This window comes from Balaenoptera acutorostrata, chromosome 9 (assembly GCF_949987535.1).
Source record: "Balaenoptera acutorostrata chromosome 9, mBalAcu1.1, whole genome shotgun sequence".
NCBI classification, from domain to species: Eukaryota; Metazoa; Chordata; class Mammalia; order Artiodactyla; family Balaenopteridae; genus Balaenoptera; species Balaenoptera acutorostrata.
Genome location: NC_080072.1, coordinates 97,523,367 through 97,546,835, shown reverse-complemented (window position 1 = coordinate 97,546,835; position 23,469 = coordinate 97,523,367). Strand labels below are relative to the sequence as shown.

At 41.4% G+C, this 23,469-nt stretch overlaps 1 protein-coding gene across 2 annotated transcripts in view; it reads right to left on the bottom strand.

Annotated features, from left to right (window-relative positions):
* Positions 1–23,417, bottom strand: part of RNF214 (ring finger protein 214) — a 59,080-nt gene extending 35,663 nt beyond the window's left edge. The window contains exons 1-6 of one of the 2 annotated variants that reach the window (XM_057552637.1): positions 22,896–23,417; positions 21,235–21,350; positions 16,305–16,815; positions 15,560–15,619; positions 10,119–10,259; positions 7,349–7,488 (exon numbers count right to left, since the gene is read on the bottom strand). In XM_057552637.1, coding sequence (XP_057408620.1) covers positions 7,349–7,488; positions 10,119–10,259; positions 15,560–15,619; positions 16,305–16,815; positions 21,235–21,347 — 965 coding nt within the window. In that variant the 5' untranslated portion in view covers positions 21,348–21,350; positions 22,896–23,417. The remainder of the gene's footprint in view (positions 1–7,348; positions 7,489–10,118; positions 10,260–15,559; positions 15,620–16,304; positions 16,816–21,234; positions 21,351–22,895) is intronic. The other variant, XM_057552638.1, reaches the window with a different exon arrangement.
* Between the last annotated feature and the right edge of the window lie 52 nt (positions 23,418–23,469).

Sequence of the window (23,469 nt, the reverse complement as noted above, 5' to 3'; positions counted from 1 at the left end):
CAAAAGACTTATATTTGGAATATATAAAGAGCATCTACTATACAATCATAAAAAGCCAAAACCTCAACCCCCGCAAAAAAGGTGTGTGTGGGGGGGAATATTTGACAGGACACTTCACAAAAACAGGTAAATGAATGACCACTAAGCACATGGAAAAAGTGATCAACATCATTAGTCATTAGGGAAATGCAAATTAAAACCACAATGAAATACTACTGCACAACCACTTGAATGGCAAGGATATGAAGCAACCAGAACTCTCAAACATTGTAGGTAGAGTATAAAAAGGTATATCCACTTTGGAAATATGTTTGGCCTTTTCTTATAAAACTAAACATATACCTACCCTACAACCCAGCAATTCTATTCCTAGGAATTTACCCAAGAGAAATAAAAGTATATGATCACACAAAGACTTGCACTTGAATATTCACAGCTTTATTCATAATAGTCAAAAATCTGGAAACTGCTACCTAACATCAACAGGAAGATGGATAAACTGTGGTATATTAACAAGAGGAATACTACTCAAGAATAAAAAAGACAGCATGAAAAAATACCAAAAGCATTATGCTGAATGAAAGAAGTCTTACACAAAAGAGTACATGTTGTATGATTTCATTTATGTGACATTCTAGAACATACAGAATTAGTCTTCGATGAAAAAAGTCAGAACAGTGGTTACCTTTGGGAGTGTAAGGACAGGGAATGACAGGGAAGGTACATGAGGAATTATCTGGTTTAATGATAGTATTCTCTATATCTTGATGGGCTTTGAATTACAAGGGTATATACATTTGTCAAAACTCACTGAATGGTACAACTTAATATTTATATATTTAACTGCATATACAATTCATTACCACAAAAAAGAAAACACAAATAATATTAAAGTCTAATTAATGATATACATGTTTACAAGTTTATAGGTGAATTTACTGATGACTACATCTTACTGTAATATGCATAAAAAATAAGATGGACTGATGAATAGATAGAGGGAAAGATACTGTTAAAACAAATTTAATAGAATGTTAATTGCTGAATCTAGGTGGTGAGTGTTAGTGTACAATACTTGCAGTTTCTCTCAATGTCTGAAAATTTTCATAATAAAATATTGGGGGAAAAAATCAATCCAATAACCTAATTCCCCTACCTAAAAATCCCTATTGGTTACATTCAATAATTACCAATAGCGGGACTTCCCTGGTGGTGCAGTGATTAAGAATCCGCCTGCCAATGCAGGGAACACAGGTTCGAGCCCTGGTCCGGGAAGATCCCACATGCTGCGGAGCAACTAAGCCCGTGCGCCACAACTACTGAGCCCATGTGCTGCAACTACTGAAGCCTGCATGCCTACAGTCTGTGCTCCACAACAAGAGCAGCCACCGCGATGAGAAGCCTGCACACCGCAATGAAGAGTAGTCCCCGCTCACCGCATCTAGAGAAAGCCCACGCGCAGCAACAAAGACCCAGCGCAGCCAAAAAATTAATTAATTAATTAATTAATTAATTTAAAAAAAAATTACCAATAGCCTTTATTCAGACCTGGTTCTCATTTCCTACCCTATAGTTTCTGACGCTGTTAACCACCTTCTCCCTTTGAAACCCTATACTACTATTTTAAACTGCTTCCTTTTCCTTCTCTGATTATTCTTTTTGCCTTCTCTTCCTCTTTCTACTCCCAAACTGCAGGTGTACCTCAAAGTTCAGAACTGAGCCCTACTCTATACTTTTTCCCACAGAAAATTCACTCCTATCATTTTAACTATCACCTATATGCAACTCCAAATGAAGACATAGCATCTCTTCTGTATTCAAGTCTCCCATTTTTAATTGCCTACTAAGTATTTTAACTTGCATGTCCTGTATCATCAAAAGTATTACTTTATCCTCGAAATTTAGAACTGGTATTCTACTTCCCAATTACTGTCCATGGCAGCACAGAGTTACCCAGGGTCAAAACAATGAAGTTATTTTTGACTTCTCCCTCTGTCCTAATCCTTAAAATAATCCGACACCAATCCCTCCTAAATCCATTTCTCCCTTTTCATTCAACCACCATTAGTCTTATAATAATTCTTATAAACTCACTTTATCCTAAGAGCTTACTGGTTGATGTCCCAGCCTCTGTCTCTCCTCATAATTCATCCTGCATACTTCTAAAACACCTCCAATTATGTTTATATAACTTCTATGATTTCCCCTATCTAAAAGAAACTATTACATGCTGAGCAGAAAAAGTTAAACAAGATGTGTTACTTGCCGTGGTAGCAAATCTCCAAAAATGGAGTCCTCCCAATGATCCAGGCCTCCTCCTCGTCGTCCCCTCCCACACTGAATCTGGGCTGGCCCTGTCACTCATGTTAACCAACAGAATGCCACAGTAGTAGCACTGTACTGGTCCCGAGTCTACGCCTTAAGAAAGCCTGGAAACTTCCACTTTTGTACTCTTGGGAGCCCTGAGCCACCAAGTAAGAAATCTGGCTCCTTAGCTGGAAAGACCACCTGGAGAGGAAAAAGTCCTGAGACAGCATAGAGAGATAGAGTGAAAAGGCCTAGACATCCCAGAGCCCCACCGGAACTCAGCTTTCCAGGTGTCCCTGCCAAGGCAGAAATATGAATGAAGCTATCTTGTACATTCCAGCCCCACTTGCCACATAATGGCAGCTACAGGAAGGACTCCAAAGGACACTAGAAGAACCATCCATCTGAGACTCAATCAACCCAAAGAATTGAGAGAAATAATAAAATATTGTTGCTGTTTTAAGACACTAAGTTTTACAGTGTTTTTTTGACAGCAATAGATAATCGAAATACCTGACCCTCAAGAAGCTGACTATATAATGCGGGAAACGTTCCAGTAGACACAAAAGACCATCAGAGGTCAGTGTTATGACAGAAGCATACACACCATGCTAGGTGAATACGGAGGAGGGTCATCTAAATTAAATGGTCAGGGGGTATGAAGGGGAGGATAAGGGGAGTATCTGGGAAAGCTTTCTAGAGCAGTTGATACAGGCTGAGTTTTAAGTGAGTTCAGGATACAACATGTAGTAGTTAGGTATAAACTAGCATGGTGGTCTGGCGGAGTGGTAAAAGATATAGCTAGGGACATAAACAGGGACTAGATAATTGAGGGCCTCTTATATTAAACTAAAGAGTTTAAACTTTACCCTAGGAACTATGAAGGACTTTAAGCAGGGAAATGACATTATCAGATCCGTATTCTTCGACAGATTTCTTCGACAGATTTGTACTAGACCAGTGAAAATGGAGGAGACTGGAGGCAAAGAACGTTTAGTAGCCTGCCTCAGAATCTAGGAGAACTGATAGAAACCTGAACTAAGAGTGGCAGAGTGAATGGAGAGAAAGGAACAATTAATATTAAGAATCTACAGGACTTGGTAAAGCAGAGAGGGGCTAAGAGAGGAATTCAGAATGACTTGGTTATTCGGCTTAGTCACTGGAGGAGAGTGTGGTGTCACGTATGCAGAAGTGGGAAAAGCAAGAGGGAACAGGATTCACACACAGGTAGTTTAGACTCAGATACAAGGACAGGAAGAAAAGATGGATGTATCTGCTGATAGGAAGCTGAAGGAAGGTTTACTCGATGGCCCCTATTTTTTCAGTGAAATAAAAGGTAAGATCATATGCTAAGACTAAGGAGAGAAATGGTGGAGACAGAAAGTTTAGAAAGAAAGGTAATAGTTAGGGACAGCCCTCAGAGGAAGAGGGAGCCCTGAGGATCCAGGTGTTTTTGAAAGTCAAATTTATTCTGGCCTCAAGACACACAGCTGTGTGATCTCCTGCAGCTGTGTGATCTCCTTATTAGAAAACCCCATTATTTCCCCAATTTTCCAATCCCTCAGCAGCCCAAGTATAAGAAGAATAGAGATGTCGGGGGGGCTGACTTGGCCCAGGACCGGAGTACTATGGAAAAATGAAAGGAAAGGAACAAGCCTCAGCAGAATTGATGGTAATGGTAAGGGAGAAATTCAAGTAATGGACCACGAGTCTAGTCTGGCTAGGGAAAGTAATGCTTCCAGGGAGCTGGAGGACTGGGAGAAAATGGAATGAAGTCAAAAAACAAGAAAGAGGACTTGATGTCAAAGAGTACATTTACTGGGAATGAGACAGAAAGCTGGAAGGACTGAAGGCTGTGGTCAAAATACAGGGTGCTGCAGCAGTCTGGCTCACTGCTTTGCACCTAAGAAATACTCACTAGATTTACTGATTGCCAGACAAGCTATTAGGACTTCAAAGCATGCCAGTTAAATAAACTAGCATTTGGTGAGAAATTTCCAAAAAGAATCCTCTTGCGCCCTGTCAATTTCAATATAGCATAAACTCTTATATTACATCCAAAGTAATTCTTCCAACATTAACTCCCTTGATCTGCTATTTACCTATCACTCTATCACAAGTTCATCAGGCAAGCTCAGAGCATTTTAAAAAAGAAGATCCTTGCTTGATATTGCAGTTTCTCTGCTACTGGTCCCAACTTACCTCTGTGAATCAACTGATGATGTCTCTTAAAGCACAAGCTCACCATCTTTATTCAAGAAGAACCCCATTTGCTATTATTCTCGATGAGTCACTATTAAAGACAGGGAGCTTAAAAAGAAGTTCAGCCCTAGAAGAGAACTAGCTTGGAAGCCTCACCTTTCTAATACCAGCAATAATCTTGAAGGATGCAAGCTGGAAACTAGAAAGTGTCCCCACAAAGGCAAGACAATGTCCATTATAAAGCAGCCAAGTGTCAAGGAGAAAAAAAATCAAATACATGACTAAACTGAATATTTGGTCTTTTTTTTTTTGGTCAGTTTATGGTGCCTTCTTTAAAAATTATAATTACATTAAAAGACAGTGATTACCTTCAAACAGTAGAAAGCACTTAGCAAATTTCTATTACGTAAATTCATCTTTATATAATATCAACGTGAAATTCTCTTAATTTCCTATCCAGTAATTCAACAAATACTTGTCCAATAATTATCAGATATATAGCACTGAGCTAAGCGTAAAAGAACACAAAAGAGTAAAAAAAAATTTTTAAATACATATGAAGAGGGAGAGTCCAGTCTTTATTCTCAAGAGGCTTACAAGATCAATGGCCAGCCAAGACATACACAGGTAGAAAAAAATGTAGAGTACAGTATAATACAAAAATAAGCTAAATCAGCAGAGAGCTGTATAGATGTTCTGAGGAGGGAGAGATTAGTTCAGGAAGAACTGGATAAGGAAGATTTTACAAAGGAGGTAGAATTTAACTTGAAACTTGTAAAGTGGGTAACTGAATAAGACATCTTATTTAAAAACCCCAGTATTTCCCCAATTTTCCAAGCCAGAAATATGGGCATTTCTATAACTCTTCCCTGTCCACCTATTAGTGCTACCCTTAACACCTTACAAATGGATTCACATCTCTCCTCCCCACTGCAGCACTTCATTTTGGCCACCATTATTCTAACGCAGGCTCTGAAAGATAAGTCTCCTAACTGGTCCTCTACACTACTCCAATCTATTCTCCAACTGGCATCATCATCTATCTAAACTGCAAATCTCTATTTACAGTTGCCAAGATATGGAAGCAACCTAAGTGTCCAACAACAGATGAATGGATAAAACAGATGTGGTAATACATACACACACACACACACACACACACACACACACACACACACACACACACACACAATGGAATACTACTCAGCCATAAAAAAGAATGGAATTTTGCCATTTGCAACAACATGGATGGACCTGGAGGGCATTATGCTAAGTGAAATAAATCAGATAGAAAAACACAAATACTGTATGTCATCACTTATTATGTGGAATCTAAAAAGTGAAAAGAATGAATGAATGTAACAAAACAGAAACAGACCCACAGATATGGAGAACAAACAGGTGGCTGCCAGTGGGGAGATGGGGGGAGGGGCAAGATAGGGGTAGGGGACTAAGAAGTACAAACTACTGTGTATAAAATAAATAAGCTGTAAGGATATAGTGTACAGCACAGGGAATACAGCCAATATTTTATAATAACTTTAAATATAATCCATAAGCATTTTAAATCACTACATTGTACATCTGAAACTAATATATTATAAATCAACCATACTTCAATTAAAAATTTTTTAACTGAAAATAAATAAAGTGCAAATCTCATCCTTTGATTCCCCACCCCCTCCTTAAAACTCTCTAGTCTCTCACTATCAGGGAAAATCTCAAACTCCTTACACGGGATCTGAGCCTTTGTGATCAGGCTTCTGCTTCCTCCACTAGCCTCATTCCTCTCTACCTCAGGTCTCAGTTGCTAATCTCTCTCGTCTGTAGGTCCCCTGCCTGCAATGTCTTTTTCCCTATTCGTTGCCTGGCTAATTTCTCCCTATATCTACCCCAACCCCTGCAACTTTTTCTTTGAAAATTTCAAACCAACAGAAAAGTTAACAGAATAGTCCAGTGAACACATGCCCTTCATCTGGATTCACCAGCTGTTAATGCTTTTTGTCACATTTACTTTACTCCCCCCTCTGAACCACCTGAAAGTTATAGACATCATAACACTTAACCCCTAAAACTTCAGCAAGTATCTATTAAGAATAAGAACCTTCTACATAATCATACGCAAAATATTTACCATTGATACAATAAATTTTCCCAATTATTCCAAAATGTCCTTTCTTATTTATCATCTTTCCTCATTTGCTGAATCATTTTCCAAGTATCCTGCTACTTTTCACTTAGCTCTCTGACACATTAGCAAGCCAAGATTTTCTTGATAAATAAAAATGCATTTTAGTAGAATTTAAATAAAATCACAATATTCACAACTATTCTGACTTCCAAACAGGTCACATTAAGAAACTTAGAAAATTGAAACTATGACCAAATTCTATGCCCACCTTAGCCTTGCTGCAGTACCCTGAAAAGGACACAGATACATTAAATAGCCTTCCAAACAGCTTGCAATGTTACTGTTTGAAATTTGGTTTTAGTGCTGAATTTAACATAATCAAAGTAGCCTCAGAGCCTAAACTGTAAAACATCAGATAAGGCAAGCGAAATAGGTGTTCGATATATATCAAAATCTTGATCATACTTGGGACCAAACAATGAGCTGCTGTTATTTCAATGTATTAATGAATCCCTGAAACACTTTTTATTAAACTTAACATAGGGTGCTAAAAAAGCTAAAATCACTAAAGGATTTTAATTTGTACACTTGTTTTTCAAATAAAAATTAGACTGAAGGAAAAGAAAGTAGAAACACAAACAGAACCGGCCCGTTATGTACAAACACACACATAAACACAGGGTTTTTATTCTTAACAGCATCATTTACCTTCTGCCCTTCTCACAAAGCTTCTCAATTTCAGCTTTCAGATCCTGCTCCTTCTGCAAAAACTCCTTCTTTTCTTTCTCTATCTTCTTCTTTGTTTCTTCTCGCTTTATTGTTACGTCCTGGATAGCCTTTAATATCTCCTAAGTCCCGCACAATTATAGTCACACACAAATAAAGAAGGAAATGAATTAGTTCTTTCGGTCTGAAGGTCACTTTCAACTATCTCAAATTAACATATTGACTTTAGTGATTTCAAATTGAATTGAAGGAATCTGGTTGATGAGTAGTCCCAAAAGCAGTCAAAAAAGTCCCAAAAGGGAGTAAGTTATAATAAAGCAGATTCCAATTCAACAGGAGAAAAGAATTTCGAACAATCACAACAGTTCAAAAATGGAATTTACTGCCTTGTGAAGCAATAAGCTCTCCATTACTGGTGCTCAAATAAAGGCTGAATGAACACCTGTCAAGACTGCTGAGAAAGGCATTTTTGTACAGGGTGGGAGTTTGCTACTTCCAACAAATATGGTCTTGTTTTGTTTTGTTATGGCTCTACTTTATTATGTGTAGGGGTTATCTTTGTTCTTTTTAAATTATTTAACTATATACATATATATTTATAATAGGAAGTCAAACAAAAAGTAAAAGTTAAGTCACCCCTAATTCACACCAATTCTACCCATAAAGTAATCAATGTGTTAAGCGTTTTGTTCTATGCTTTCACATCTTTCTCCATTCTTACACAAATACATGTGTACTTACGTACGTGTTTGCTTTTTTGTTTTCTTCATAATGAGGTGATTTTATATACACTATTCTGCATCTTGCTTTTGTTCACTTAACATGAGCATACTATCGATAAAACTAAAAAATAGCTGTATAACACGACATGACACGTCGAATTTAGTCAACCATTCTCTGTTAAGAGTCCATCCTGTTAAGGTTGATTTCAGTTTTCTTGTAACTACAAATTATACTACAATAAACATTCTGTATGCCTATATTTTCGTACAAAAGCTTTTATTTCTGTAGAATAGACTCCTAACAATGAGACTGCTAAGTCAAGGTATATATACACTTTAAAATTTTAAGTGACAATTCCTAATATCTTTTTCTTCAGACTTTATTTATTTATATACTTATTTACTTGTTTATTTATTTATTTAACTTTTTGGCACGCTGCACGGCACGTGGGATTCTTGGTTCCCCGACCAGGAATTGAACCTGCGCCCCCTGCATTGGAAGCTTGGAGTCTTAACCACTGGACCACCAAGTAAGTCCCCCTAATATCTTTTCTGAAAAGGTCATAACAATTCACACTCCCACCAATGTCTAAAAAGAGTTCATTTTTCCTTACCTTTGACAACTTATTTCATTTTTCCCAATCTCTTGGGAAAGAGGGAGGAATGGTATCTAGTAATTTTAATGAGCATTTCACTACCTCCTATTCTTTTACTGTTTTTATTGTCTGTCTCCTCCAACTAGAATAAGCATTCAATGAAGGCAGAGACTATGTTTCATTCACCACTAAATCTTCAGAGCGTACATCAGGAATTCAAAAAATATTTGCTATACAAATGGATCGACACTAGTAAGGCTGAATTTACTTTCATACATTTATTACCCATTTGCTTTTCCTCTTCTGTGAATTACTGTTTGTAACTGTTATGGGCAAAATAATAAGCCCTTCCCCACAAAAATGCCCATGTTCTACTCCTTGGAACCTATGTTACCTTCCATAACAAAAGAGATAGGGAGACAATCCTGGATTATCAGCGTGGGCCCAATCTAACCACAAATGGGTCTTTAAAAGCAGAGAAACTTTCCCAGTTGTGATCAGAGGAAGATGTGATTAGGGAAGAACAGTTACAGAAATGCAACGTTGCTGACTTTGAAGATGGAGACAGGGGCCACAGGTTAAGGAATGCAAACAGCCTCTAGAAGCCAGAAATGCAGGGAAATGTATTCTCCCCTAGAGTCCCCAGAAAGGAATGCAGCCCTCCTAATACCTTGATTTTATCCCAGTGACACCCATGTTGGACTTCTGACCTACAGAACTGTAAGATAATAAATTTGTGTTGTTTTAAGCTCTAAATTCATGACAATTTGTTACAGCAGCAATGGGAAACTATTACAGTAGAAAACTATTACAATAGGAGAGTAATACAGTAATGTTTCCTGGTTTTTCTCTAGATTTTTGGCTTTTACCATGTATTTGTAGGAATCTCAGAATGTCATCTTAAACCCTTCATCAGATGTGCTATAAATATTTTCTCTCAGTCTAATATTGATCTTTTGACTGTTTTCTATATCATTTGCCATGCCAAAAATTTAAATTATATATAATTAATTTTTTAAAATCTTCTAGGTTTTCTGCCTGGGTTAAAATGACCTCTTGCAACTTAAGGTATATAAATATTCTTCTAAATTTTCTTCTGATTTAAAATTTTTTTCCAGCTTTTATATGTATATTTTTAATTTACTTAGAATTGTATTTTTAAATAGAGTGTGAGACAGGAGTCTAATCAAATGACTTTCCAGGTAGGCAGTCAAACAAATATATTAAATAAATAATCCTTTCCTCTCTGAACCAAAATAGGAGTGAGAGTTTGGACAAGATGCCCTCGAAGGTTCTTGTTTATCCTTAAAATTCTATGATAACCATTAAAAAGTTAAATACTGCTTTTTTATTTCTATTAATTTGAAAACAAAATTAAAGTCTGATTAGGGACTATAGCTTTACTTATTGCCAATTTTAATATAAGCAGAATACCTGGTGATTCTTCATTTCTTCTTCTCTCCTTTGCTGAAGTTGCTTTAATTGCACTTGGAGCTGATTCTCCACTTGCCTCTGCTTGTCCAGGACCTCCTGGTAACGCTCCTTCAACAGGGTTCTCTCTGTCATCATTTTATCCTATTGGTAACAACAGATGAGAAGTTTAATTCGCCAATTTCATTGCAAGAAACATTCACCATGTCCCTGTTCAAAGCACCATGCAGGGCGCTATGGCTGCAGTGTCCAATGCTGTAGCTAAATTAATTAGAATAAAAAATGTAAACATCCAGCTCCTCAGTCACCTTACTACATTCCAAGCGCTCAGTAGCTACATGTGAGTAGTGGCTACTATACTGGACAGCACAGATACAGAGCACTTCCATCGTTAAAGGAAATTCTATTGTACAACGCTGTGCTAAGATGGAGGATGGCAACCTATGGCCTGTGGGCCAAATCCAGCCATCACCTGTTTTTGTTTTTTAATTTTATTTATTTATTTTATTTTTGGCTGCATTGGGTCTTCATTGCTGAGCACGGGCTTTCTCTAAGTTGTGGCGAGAGGGGGCTACTCTTCATTGCAGCACGGGGGCTTCTCATTGCGGTGTCTTCTCTTGTCGCAGAGCACAGGTTCTAGGCGCGTGGGCTTCAGTAGCTGTGGCACGCAGGCTCAGTAGTTGTGGTGCAAGAGCTGAGCTGCTCCGCGGCATGTGGGAGCTTCCCGGACCAGGGCTTGTTCCCGTGTCCCCTGCATTGGCAGGCAGATTCTTAACCACTGCGCCACCAGGGAAGTCCCATCGTCTATTTTTATAAGTAAATGTTTTATAGGAACACAGCCATACCCGACAGCTGGCTGGCTGCTTTCACACTACAACAGCAGAGTGGAGTGGTTACAAAAGAGCACATATAGCCCACAAAGCCTAAGATATCTACTAACTGACCCTTTATAGGCTAATTTCCCTGCAGTAGGGAATAAGAGAAATAAGGTATTTTATCTATTAAGAGGAAGAAGAACGAGAAAAAACAAAGAACAGGTCAACTACTCAAAATGCATCCAGAAACTGGACTCCTTACTGGTCATTAGCACTACAAATTGGCAGATCCACCAAAGAGTTCTGGGGCACTTGGTATTCAGATTGGTCAAATCGGCAAGCTCTCATATAAACAGGGAGCAGAAGTAAAGCTTCTGGGACTTCCCTGGTGGTCCAGTGGGTAAGACTCCACACTCCCAATGCAGGGGGCCTGGGTTCGATCCCTGGTTGGGGAACTAGATCCCGCATGCACGCTGCAACTAAAGCTCTCGCGTGCCGCAACGAAGACCCAGCGCAGCCAATAAATAAATAAATCAATAAAAGAGATGAAGCTTCTAAGGGTCACATTTCAGCTCTGCCTCCCCCACATTAATAAATCAAGAAAAGTAATGATTACTTTTCAAAGGAACACTAAAACTTAGAGGGTCAATTTAAAACACATTTGGTATAAGGTAACCGGTGTAAAATTTAAACAGAGCATTAAACTAAATTTGTTCATTAGATGATAACTACTTTCAAAGAAAAGAAAGGTTTTAGAAGTGAATGGGGGAAAACTTATCACACTATGATAATAAAAAAATAAGCTCTCAAGATGGGACTTTAGCTTTGGGAGAAGCTAGTCCTTAGTCCATGTACTGAAATGTGACTAATGCTCACTAAACAGATGACACCTTAGCATCATAACTTTAAAGGGATTCTGAACCTGAGGTCTATGGATAGGTGTGTATAAAATTTTTTGAGATGAGAATTCAAAGTTTTCAAAAGATTCTGAAAGAGGACCTTAACCCAAGAAAAGTTAAAGGTTAAGAACCAACTGATGAAAACTAGTAGATTAGAGGATTCTTTTCTTCTCTCTCTACTTCCTTATGGTACCTCTCTGTCCATAATACATCTTTATAACAACACAGGATGGGGAAAAAACTCTAGTCTTCAGGGAAAGAAGTCTCAAGGTACATACTATTAGTACACACAAATGGATGGCTTAAAGGCATACAGTAAATTACTTGATAAAATTCTCATCTTAATAAGCCAAAGGGTTACACATTGTTACTTTGTTTCATTGATGGTGAATTGGTCCTGAGAGCCAGGAGTCACAATTTCAAATGTAGGCAGTGGGCAATTACTGTAAATGCATGAAAAGGGTAGCAAATAAAACAGGAGCAAAGTTCCCTGTATTGCCACTAAGCTTAATACCTGCCTAGTCCCAATGCCTTTTTTTTTTTTTTTTTTGAAATTTGAGTCTCAGATTTTTTTTTTTTTTTTTAATTTTATTTTTATTTATTTATTTATTTATTTTTGGCTGTGCTGGGTCTTTGGTTCGTGCGAGGGCTTTCTCCAGTTGCGGCAAGTGGGGGCCACTCTTCATCGCGGTGCGGGGACCGCTCTTCATCGCGGTGCGCGGGCCTTTCACTATCGCGGCCCCTCCCGTCGCGGGGCACAGGCTCCAGAAGCGCAGGCTCAGCAGCCGTGGCTCACGGGCCCAGCCGCTCCGCGGCATGTGGGATCCTCCCAGACCAGGGCTCGAACCCGTGTCTCCTGCATTAGCAGGCAGATTCTCAACCACTGCGCCACCAGGGAAGCCCCCAATGCCTTTTTAAAAGCATGTGGAGGGCTTCCCTGGTGGCGCAGTGGTTGAGAGTCTGCCTGCTGATGCAGGGGACACGGGTTCCAGCCCTGGTCTGGGAAGATCCCACATGCCGCGGAGCAACTAGGCCCGTGAGCCACAACTGCTGAGCCTGCGCGTCTGGAGCCTGTGCTCCGCAACAGGGGAGGCCGCGATGGTGAGAGGCCCGCGCACCGCGATGAAGAGTGGCCCCCGCTCGCCGCAACTGGAGAAAGCCCTCGCACAGAAACGAAGACCCAACACAGCCAAAAAATAAATAAATAAATAAATAAATAAATAATTTAAAATGAAAAAAAAAAAAAAAAGCATGTGGAGAGCTCATTTACAACTAAGAATGTTAACCATCTGTCATGCAATGCAAATGAAATACCATGTTCTACTGTTGTCAACTTATTATAGTATTTTGTATTTTGGTTGTGTATTAAAATATAATCATATTGTGTTTTAAAAATAATAATAATAGGGACTTCCCTGGTGGCACAGTGGTTAAGACGCCACGCTCCCAATGCAGGGGGCCCGGTTCGATCCCTGGTCGGGGAACTAGATCCCACGTGCATGCTGCAACTGAGAGTTCGCATGCCACAACTAAGGAGCCCTGGAGCCGCAACGAAGGAGCCCACCTGCCACAACTAAGACCTGGCGCAACCAAATTAAATAAATAAATAAATATTTTAAAAGTAATAATAATAAAAGAAATTACAGCATGTGGCCACACCACCACCCGAAAGAATACTGCCAAACAAAACACAACCCTGGGCCTCTTTTGGCCTAATGGCTTGTCAGTTTCCACCCGTTTCAGACTGATGCTAAAGCTTATCTATAACCTCTTAGTTGGCCCCTTCAATTGCTATATGGTCAACGAAACCCCGCCTTACAACTGTGGGGACCAAATAAACACTCCATGTAAAGTGCTTAGAATAATTGCTTAAGAAAAGGTGACTTCTCCTCCTTCCCCTGGAGGTTCTCTCCTAGCCTGGTTCTCACCCAGCACATCGCCATCAGGTCTCTCATCTCTAGGATCTTTTTACTTGCCTGTTATAAATAACTCCTGAGTTGCTACTCTCTATTTAAAAGTTTTCATGTGGTTAATGTACTCCAATAACTTACTTCTTTCCATCTGCCCCTCAATTTCTTCAACTTGCACCAAATATCCACTTTCTTACCTGGCTTTCCTCTTTATTTCCACTCAATTAACATATCTTACCCTAAAGGCCTCTTCTTGAACTTAGGGTGCCTTTTCTAGCGTTATCCTTCCTCTTGAAAAATGGACATTCAGACATCCACACACTTACAGGGTGGAAGTTTTGCCACAAAACGCCAGGGAAAGATCAAGGGGACCACTTTAACAAATATAAATGTGAAGTTCTCTAAGTTTTAAAAACCAATTACCTGGGCTTCCCTGGTGGCGCAGTGGTTGAGAATCTGCCTGCCAATGCGGGGGACACGGGTTTGAGCCCTGGTCTGGGAAGATCCCACATGCCGCGGAGCAACTAGGCCCGTGAGCCACAGCTACTGAGCCTGCGCGTCTGGAGCTTGTGCTCCGCAACAAGAGAGGCCGCAACAGTGAGAGGCCCGCGCACCGTGATGAAGAGTGGCCCCCACTCGCTGCAACTAGAGAAAGCCCTCGCACAGAAACCCAACTTGCACAGAAGACCCAACACAGCCAAAAATAAAATAAATAAATAAATATTTTTTAAAAAAATTACCTATTTTTAAGTAAAAAATAGATTTGAAAAGTGATGTTCAAAAAAAAAAAAAAAACCCAATTACCTAGGCATAAAATAGGAAGATACAACTAAACAATACATGAGAAAAAGACCTGATGGAGTATAAGTGAAAGCTCAACAGTGCGACGAGATGGCCAAAATAAGCTGATGCCAGCTTAGGAAATGGTGTCTAGAATGAGAGAGAGCACAAGACTTCCACTGTATTGTGAAGTAATTATACTGTATGTGCATTACTACATTTAGCTCTCAGGATCACAATTTAAAAGAAACATTGAGAAGATGTAACATGTCTAGGTGAAAAAGTAACCAGGTTGAAGAAAAGACTGAAAAATAGGGGCTTCCCTGGTGGCGCAGTGGTTGAGAATCTGCCTGCCAATGCAGGGGACACAGGTTCGAGCCCTGGCCTGGGACGATCCCACATGCCGCGGAGCAACTAGGCCCGTGAGCCACAGCTACTGAGCTTGCGCGTCTGGAGCCTGTGCTCCGCAACGAGAGGCCCGCGTACCGCGATGAAGAGTGGCCCCCGCTTGCCACAACTAGAGAAAGCCCTTGCACAGAAACGAAGACCCAACACAGCCAAAAATAAATAAATAAATAAATAAAATTTAAAAAAAAAAAAAAAGATTGAAAAATATATCATACGAAGTAAAGAAGAATGTTAAAAAAACATCTGGGGATGTTTCACCTGGAAAGGTTCAGACTTGAAGGATAAGAGGAAAAAGCATTTAAAAAGACATTTTGAATATATTTTGGGCTAACAAGTAAAGGGATTTAGATTTACTCTATGTAGCTCAAGAGAGAACTATAACAAGAAGTTTCAGTGGTTCTGTTCTCACCTCATAATAAGATCTAACAATAAGAGCTATTTTCAAAATGCAGTATGCTGCTTCATGAGTAGTAAGCTTCCCACCTCTGGAGGTGATCAAGTAGAAGTTAGCTGACCATCTGTCAGGGATTTTATAAAGGAGATTCCTGCACCTTTTCCAACTGAGATGATGTGACTCTCGATCTTCTGCATTAATGGTTTCATACATGAACAACTGCAGTTTAACTACTTACCAGATTCTTTTCAATATCTTGATCTGTGTTTACCTCTGAATCAGCCGTCTTAAAGTCAGTCTATAAAGAAAGAAACAATTATATTCAGAACTGTTCAGAGACATTCTAAAAGGCAGAATTGCTCTCGTCCTTTCACCGAGAAATCTGCCACAAGGAACTGAGAAGTTAACTTTTTGCTCCTTCCCCTTATCAGCTTCATAGCAAGAGAACTGTAGTTCTGGCAAATGTCCACTGACATCCATGTAGCATGAAGCATTTACCCCACAAAATAAGCTGAACAAGACCCAACAACTGATGGAGAGACAAGCTCAAGACTCAGATAAGAATTCTGGCCCCTACAATTTACTGTGCTCATCCTTCCTGCTACAAAAAAGCACACCAGTCACTAGAAGGCAGGATACACCATACTTAAGACGTAGGTGAGAGAATTAACAAGGATTCCTTCTGCAAGGTCGAAGATAGGAAATATGAATGCTAATGACCTACACTCATCAATTACTCAGTGAAAGTGATTATATGTAGGTCATGAAGTTCCTGGTCGTCACGATTAGACACGGGCTGTTACTTATTGAACACCAGAATGAAGTCATCACAGAGCACCGTATGAAAATAGTATAGGAGTTGCCAGTAAAAAAACTAGACAGAGTAGTTCTCCACCAACTATGAAGAAATATCTCCTGCCCTCAAAAAAAAAAAAAATTAAAAGCCCAAATTCTGTTTTAGTAGTAGAAACTTGATACTTGACCTGGACGGCAATGTTCTGAGAAAGCTTCAGGGAAGAGCTATCCTGATCATCATCCTGATCCACTCTGACTCCTTCAACCCCATTTGCTGGAGGCACCACAGGTGGGAAATCCAAGCCTGTGTCCCTGCTCCCTTCCTTTAGGATGGAGGCTTGTGGGGCCTTCTCTTCAGGACAATTCCCGGAGGCAAGCTGCTTTGTATCGCACCCTGCCTTAAGAGACCGAGTGGCGGGGTGGAGGCTCTCCCGGAGGCGTGTGTCCCCCTCCTCTCCCGCTGTGTTGGCCACGTCCTTCAAATCAGACTGAGACCCACCGCCAGAGAGACAAAGGGCCGTGGCTATCAAGTTTTCTCCTAAAACCGCCCGGTGCGCTGCTGAAGTGTCACCTGCTGATGAACCAGGATTCTGCTCTGGGTGTTCCAAATGGGCATTTCTGTTATTCTCCTTGGTTATCGTTTGGTTACTTACACTCGACAGAGGCGAGTTCTTGTGCTTCTGTGCAGGGTCTTTGGGGCTATCAAAAACATAAGATAAAAAGTTTCTCTCTTCACCCAATCTTAAAGAGGCTTAAATATATAATACTTTCAACATACCCACTAGAAGAACAAAACTAGACTATATAAACCCCTCTAAGTTACCCGAATGAAAAGGAACTTAGTTTCCACCCAGTGATTTCTATCCCACATGCAGGGAGTATGGTGTGGTGGTGAAGAATTTGGGTTCTGGAACAGTCAACAGTAAACGATCACACATAAATGACTCTGAGGAACCAAAACTTTGGTGGGAGTCAATTTTAATAATTTGGGGGATGTAGATGAAATAGCCTACTGTTGGTTAGAATATTTCATTTAGGTACATGTACTGATTTTGTTACACATATTTTAATAAATAAAATATTAATTTAGAAATATTGTTTTACAGGATAGAAAGCCCAGAGATAAACCCACACACATATGGTCAACTTATCTTTGATAAAGGAGGCAAGCATATACAGTGGAGAAAAGACAGCCTCTTCAATAAGTGGTGCTGGGAAAATTGGACAGGAACATGTAAAAGTATGAAATTAGAACACTCCCTGACACCATGCACAAAAATAAACTCAAAATGGATTAAAGACCTAAGTGTAAGGGCAGACACTATCAAACTCTTAGAGGAAAACATAGGCAGAACACTCTATGACATACATCACAGCAAGATTCTTTTTGACCCAGCTCCCAGAGAAATGGAAATAAGTACACAAATAAACAAATGGGACCTAATGAAACTGAAAAGCTTTTGCACAGCAAAGGAAACCATAAACAAGACCAAAAGACAACCCTCAGAATGGGAGAAAATATTTGCAAATGAAGCAACTGACAAAGGATTAATCTCCAAGATTTACAAGCAGCTCATGCAGCTCAATAACAAAAAAACGAACAACCCAATCCAAAAATGGGCAGAAGATCTAAATAGACATTTCTCCAAAGAAGATATACAGATGGCCTACAGACACATGAAAGAATGCTCAACATCATTAATCATTAGAGAAATGCAAATCAAAACTACAATGAGATATCATCTCACACCGGTCAGAATGGCCATCATCAAAAAATCTAGAAACAATAAATGCTGGAGAGGGTGTGGAGGAAAGGGAACACTCTTGCACTGTTGGTGGGAATGTAAATTGATACAGCCACTATGGAGAACAGTATGGAGGTTCCTTAAAAAACTACAAATAGAACTACCATACGACCCAGCAATCCCACTACTGGGCATACACCCTGAGAAAACCATAGGTCAAAAAGAGTCATGTACCAAAATGTTCATTGCAGCTCTATTTACAATAGCCAGGACATGGAAGCAACCTAAATGTCCATCGACAGATGAATGGATGAAGAAGATGTGGCACATATATACAATGGAATATTACTCAGCCATCAAAAGAAATGAAATGGAGGTATTTGTAATGAGGTGGATGGAGTTAGAGTCTGTCATACAGAGTGAAGTAAGTCAGAAAGAGAAAAACAAATACAGTATGCTAACACATATATATGGAATCTAAGGGAAAAAAAAAAAAAAGGCCATGAAGAACCTAGTGGCAAGACGGGAATAAAGACACAGACCGGGCTTCCCTGGTGGCGCAGTGGTTGAGAATCTGCCTGCTAATGCAGGGGACACGGGTTCGAGCCCTGGTCTGGGAAGATCCCACATGCCACGGAGCGGCTGGGCCCGTGAGCCACAACTGCTGAGCCTGCGCGCCTGGAGCCTGTGCCCCGCAACGGGAGGGGCCGTGAGAGTGAAAGGCCCGCGCACCGCGATGAAGAGCGGTCCCCGCACCGCGATGAAGAGTGGCCCCCACTTGCCGCAACTAGAGAAAGCCCTCGCACGAACCGAAGACCCAACACAGCCAAAAATAAATAAATAAATAAATAAAGTAGCTATAAAAAAAAAAATTAAAAAAAAAAAAAAAAAAAAAGAAAAATGACTAGACTACTTTAAAAAAAAAAAAAAAAGACACAGACCTACTAGAGAATGGACTTGAGGATATGGGGAAGGGGTGGGGTGAGATGTGACAGGGTAAGAGAGTGTCATGGACATATATACACTACCAAATGTAAAATAGATAGCTAGTGGGAAGCAGCCGCATAGCACAGGGAGATCAGCTCGGTGCTTTGTGACCACCTAGAGGGGTGGGATGGGGAGGGTGGGAGGGAGGGAGATGCAAGAGGGAAGAGAAATGGGAACATATTGTATATGTATAACAGATTCACTTTGTTATAAAGCAGATGCTAACACACTATTGTAAGGCAATTATACTTCAATAAAGATGTTTGAAAAAAAAAAAAAAAAAGAAATATTGTTTTAAATTCCACTCTCGTTTCACAAAAATAATTTTCATTCAAATTCATTTTACAGATCTTTGACCAGAACCACCACCAGCCTTCCAGAGCATAGCATGTTCACTCCAAGTTGCCTGAAGTACAGACAATTTTGACTCCAAAATTGAAGCTGCCAGCAGAACTTTTACCCCAGATAACAAATATACACACATGTATACACTGAAATCGTTGTTTTATTGTTTGCTACAACCATTTACCATACTGCTTTTAAGAGATCTTCAAAACCTATTTACAACGACATCCAACATTCACGACTGTAAGTCTTTTACCAGGAATAATGTGTGTTAAATCCCTTTGCTATTAAAAAAACAACAACAACTGCTTCTGTCAACTATGCCCTTAAGGACTCCAAACTAGTACTGACTGAGGCTTCAGGTCATTGTGCCTTCCTTTCCTCAACAGTACCTACTGTTCAAAATAAAACAACAGAGAGAGCACCTTGTGACATGAATATCTTTATAAATACTCTAAGCTGATTCCTTGCTGGGGGTTAAGTGGGGGGCGGGGGGGACACTTAATTATAAATATGGGCAGATACAGTACCTGGGTGTGAATCCTGACTCTGCTATTTACTAGCTGTTTAACTCTGGGCAAGTTACTTAACTTCATTTGTAAAACAGAAATAGTATTACCTACCTAATAAGATTATTGTGAGGATTACATGAGATAAAGCATCTGGTGTATTTAGTTCTGGCACACAGTAAACACTCAATAAACCTTAGCTGTTATTATTATTACTAGTAGTATGTGTCTGATTTTATTTATAAAATGAAGATCCAAGTTTATGGTTAGGTTTACTTAACATTTTTTCCCATTACTCACTTAATAACAAATAACAAATGATAAATACAAATGTAACAGATTTGTTACATTTATTAAGTACGCTGGAGTCAGACGAGCCTGGGTTCAAACCCTGACTCCAACATAGCTTGGTAACCTTAGGCAAGTTACTAACCTCTCTGTGTCTCAAGTTCTCTCACCTATAAATGGGAATAATAGCATCAGCACCTACCTGCTGAGATTGTTGAGAGAATTAAATGTGTTAACACATGTAAAGCTGCTAGCACAGTGTTATCTGTTGTATTAGGTCCTAGGTACTCTACAAAAGAGTGAGGTAGGGGACTTCCCTGGTGGCACAGTGGTTAAGAATCCACCTGCCAGTGCAGGGGAACACAGGTTCAAGCCTTGGTCCAGGAAGATCCCACATGCCACGGAGCAACTAAGCCTGTGCACCACAACTACAGAGCCTGCACTCTAGAGCCAGCGAGCCACAACTACTGAGCCCGCATGCCACAACTACTGAAGCCTGCATGCCTAGAGCCCATGCTCCGCAATAAGAGAAGCCACCGCAATGAGAAGCCCGCGCACTGCAACGAAGAGTAGCCCCCGCTTGCCACAACTAGAGAAAGCCCGCATGCAAAAACAAAACCCAACACAGCCATGAATAAATAAATAAATAAATATTTTTAAAAAAAGAGTTGAGGTAGGATACATAGTCAACCTAGTACAACATTATACATAACCATGTTTTAAGCACTGTAAAACACGAGGTTGGGTATTCATAATTCCTGTCCTCAAGAGTTTAGCTGGAAGGCAAAATACATACATGAAGCAGTAAGCCATATTAACAAAGCTATCTATTTACCTATAGATAGACATAGATACATATACACATGTGTCTATGTACATGTATATATGTATGTGTGCATATATATATACACACACACAGATGTAACATATAAACATATAGTTAAATAAACAGATAGTCCATGTAGGAGAAGGTGGGAAATATTTGCATTTTCAAATGAGTTTGACCCCCTGTATTTTCATCTGTTTATTCAACAAATAATTAGCAGGCCTGCTGAGTGTCAGATACTGTGTTGGGTACCAGATATACAAATATAGATCAGATAGTCCCTACCTTTAAAAAGCTTCATCTAATGCAATGTCACTAGAGCCAAAAAGGGGAAAGACGAACTACACTTCTGTAAGAAGCCCATCTCCAAAGCCCTTTACCCAAATGAAATCTTCCCAGTTGAGAGTCCACACGTTACCTTAGACCGTCTGGGAGAACTTCGTCTGGTTTGGAAGCACATACACTAGACGAGGATTCCGGAGGATCGGGAGCAGTGGCCACCACGCCAGCTACCTCAGATGCCGCCATCATGCTCTGCACATTCAGAAACAAAGTACAGGCTACAAGTTCCAAAATTTCAAAACAAATGTATCTCACCCTCTCAGAATGTCCATACAACAGAGTCATATCAGGAAAGAAACACAAAGAAAAAGTTGGGCTCCAGGAGAAAACACCTAAGGGTATTCTCTAGTAGGATATTAAAAGAGCCATTACATGCAATAGGTCCCAAGGGATATCAATCCTCAAACGTCACTATATATATTTATGTGTGTGTGTGTATATATATATACACACACATATATATATAAATATATATGTGCACAAAGCTTTTCCACTTTAGGAGAAACGCAGTCTCACAGATCATGAGAATCTTCCAAATGATCCACATGCCTACCTACCTTGCCTAGTATCATTTACAAAGGATGTGATTTTGGGCCTAATATCAATAATAGCTTATGTTTTAAAATCATTTTATGGCTGTTACATTAAAAGCATTCTCCATTAATTTGGAGATGTTCGTGTGAGAGAGAAAAAGCAATATTTTATTGGGCAATCCAAGTATCTTTCCCTTTTACTCTGGGCTCCCCACAGATGGGAAAAGTCTGACAACCACTGACTGAGGAAAGTACACTCTTTAGAGTTACTAGAGGTGCCAGAGTATGAGAATCTTGGTTACTCCAGCATGAAAATGAGAAGCTGAAAAACACGGTAATCCAAGTAAGAGATGTTGCAGGATAAACTCACGCCTTCTATGGTGAAGAGGAAGAATAAAAATGAATATTGGGGCGGGGGGGGGCGGGTGGTTGGTGGTGTAAGACAGGGTTAGTTTAAATTCTTTTTATTTTAATAGCATCCCAGGTACATCCCTGACCCTCCAAGAGCGCATAGGGCAGGCATGGAGGCTGGGCTGTATCCACACTTCAGTCCCAGGCCGGAGACCCCCTGTGCCTCAGTTTCCCTCATCAAATTATACGAGGCTCCCGGGAGAAAATGGGCCTCAGATCGCCATTACTGCTCACACAGGTGCAAACGTCCTGCCCCATCAGAGCCCGGGCCGGGGGTCCTTGGCGCCCGGGAAACGAAACCACAGGGCACGGGTCCTACGTGCGACTCCTTGGCTGAGAGCCCAAAGGGGAGAGGGGCAGGGACATCTGGCAGGAGGCTGCGGCAGGGGGCTTTAAGTCGAAGGAACCAAGAGAAGCCCCGCACCGCAACCCGGCGGCGACCAGACGGCGACGCTGGGAGCGACGGGTCCTCGGGGGGAGATCGGGGGACGGTCGCGAAGGGGACAATGGGGGGAAGCGACGCCGGTGGTCCCGGCCGCCCACCACAGGGGGCTGGCCCAGCCTGCCGCTTCCTCCGGCCAGAGCCCCTCCGCACCTTGCCCTCGCCCCCCGCCAGGCTGCCACCCCCGTCCCACTTCTAGGCCGGGACCCCCGCCCCCCATCCCCGCAGCTCCCTCCACGCCCCCCGCCCCGACCCCAGCCCCTCGCGCCGCAGCCCCCGCCCGCGCGCCCGCCCCGCACACACCTCCCGCGCCGCGCCCCCGGGAGGGAAGGGGGGAGGGACGGGACTCACCTGAGCGGGCGGAGCGGGGGGAGGGGGCGGCAGAGCCTGGGGGGAGGGGTCGAGCGCCGGCCCGCGCGCGACACCTCCCACTTCCGGCGGCACGAGCGGCGGGGGCGAGGCTCGGCCGGCAGAGGAGAGGCCGCGGCGGCACTGCGCCTCCCCCGACGGCGCCCTCTGGCGGCCGGAGCTGGCACCGTCAAGGGGTCGCGGACGCCGCGGAAGCCGCTAAGATACTAGTGGACTCTCCCGGGGCGCAGGGACTAAGGGAGATGCGACCGCGAGAAGGAAGGAGACTTGGTGGAGGGAGGACCCTCTCTAGGAAGGTTACAGGGAGAGTCGGGGTCATGACGATCAGAGGAAGACGAGGAACGAGGTGTTTTTAAAGGTCGCAACCGAGATGCCCTTTCTAGAGGACGCCATGAAGGAGAGGACCGTCCCTATAGAGAAGGTCCCTCTTGAAGATGCCCCGAGAACTCGGGGCGGTGGGCCCCCGCGAGGAGCACCCACCACACGCTGCTCTCTCAGTGGAGGATGCCCGAAGGAGCCGGCCCCCTAGAGCCGGTTGCTCCCGGCTGGGCGGGCC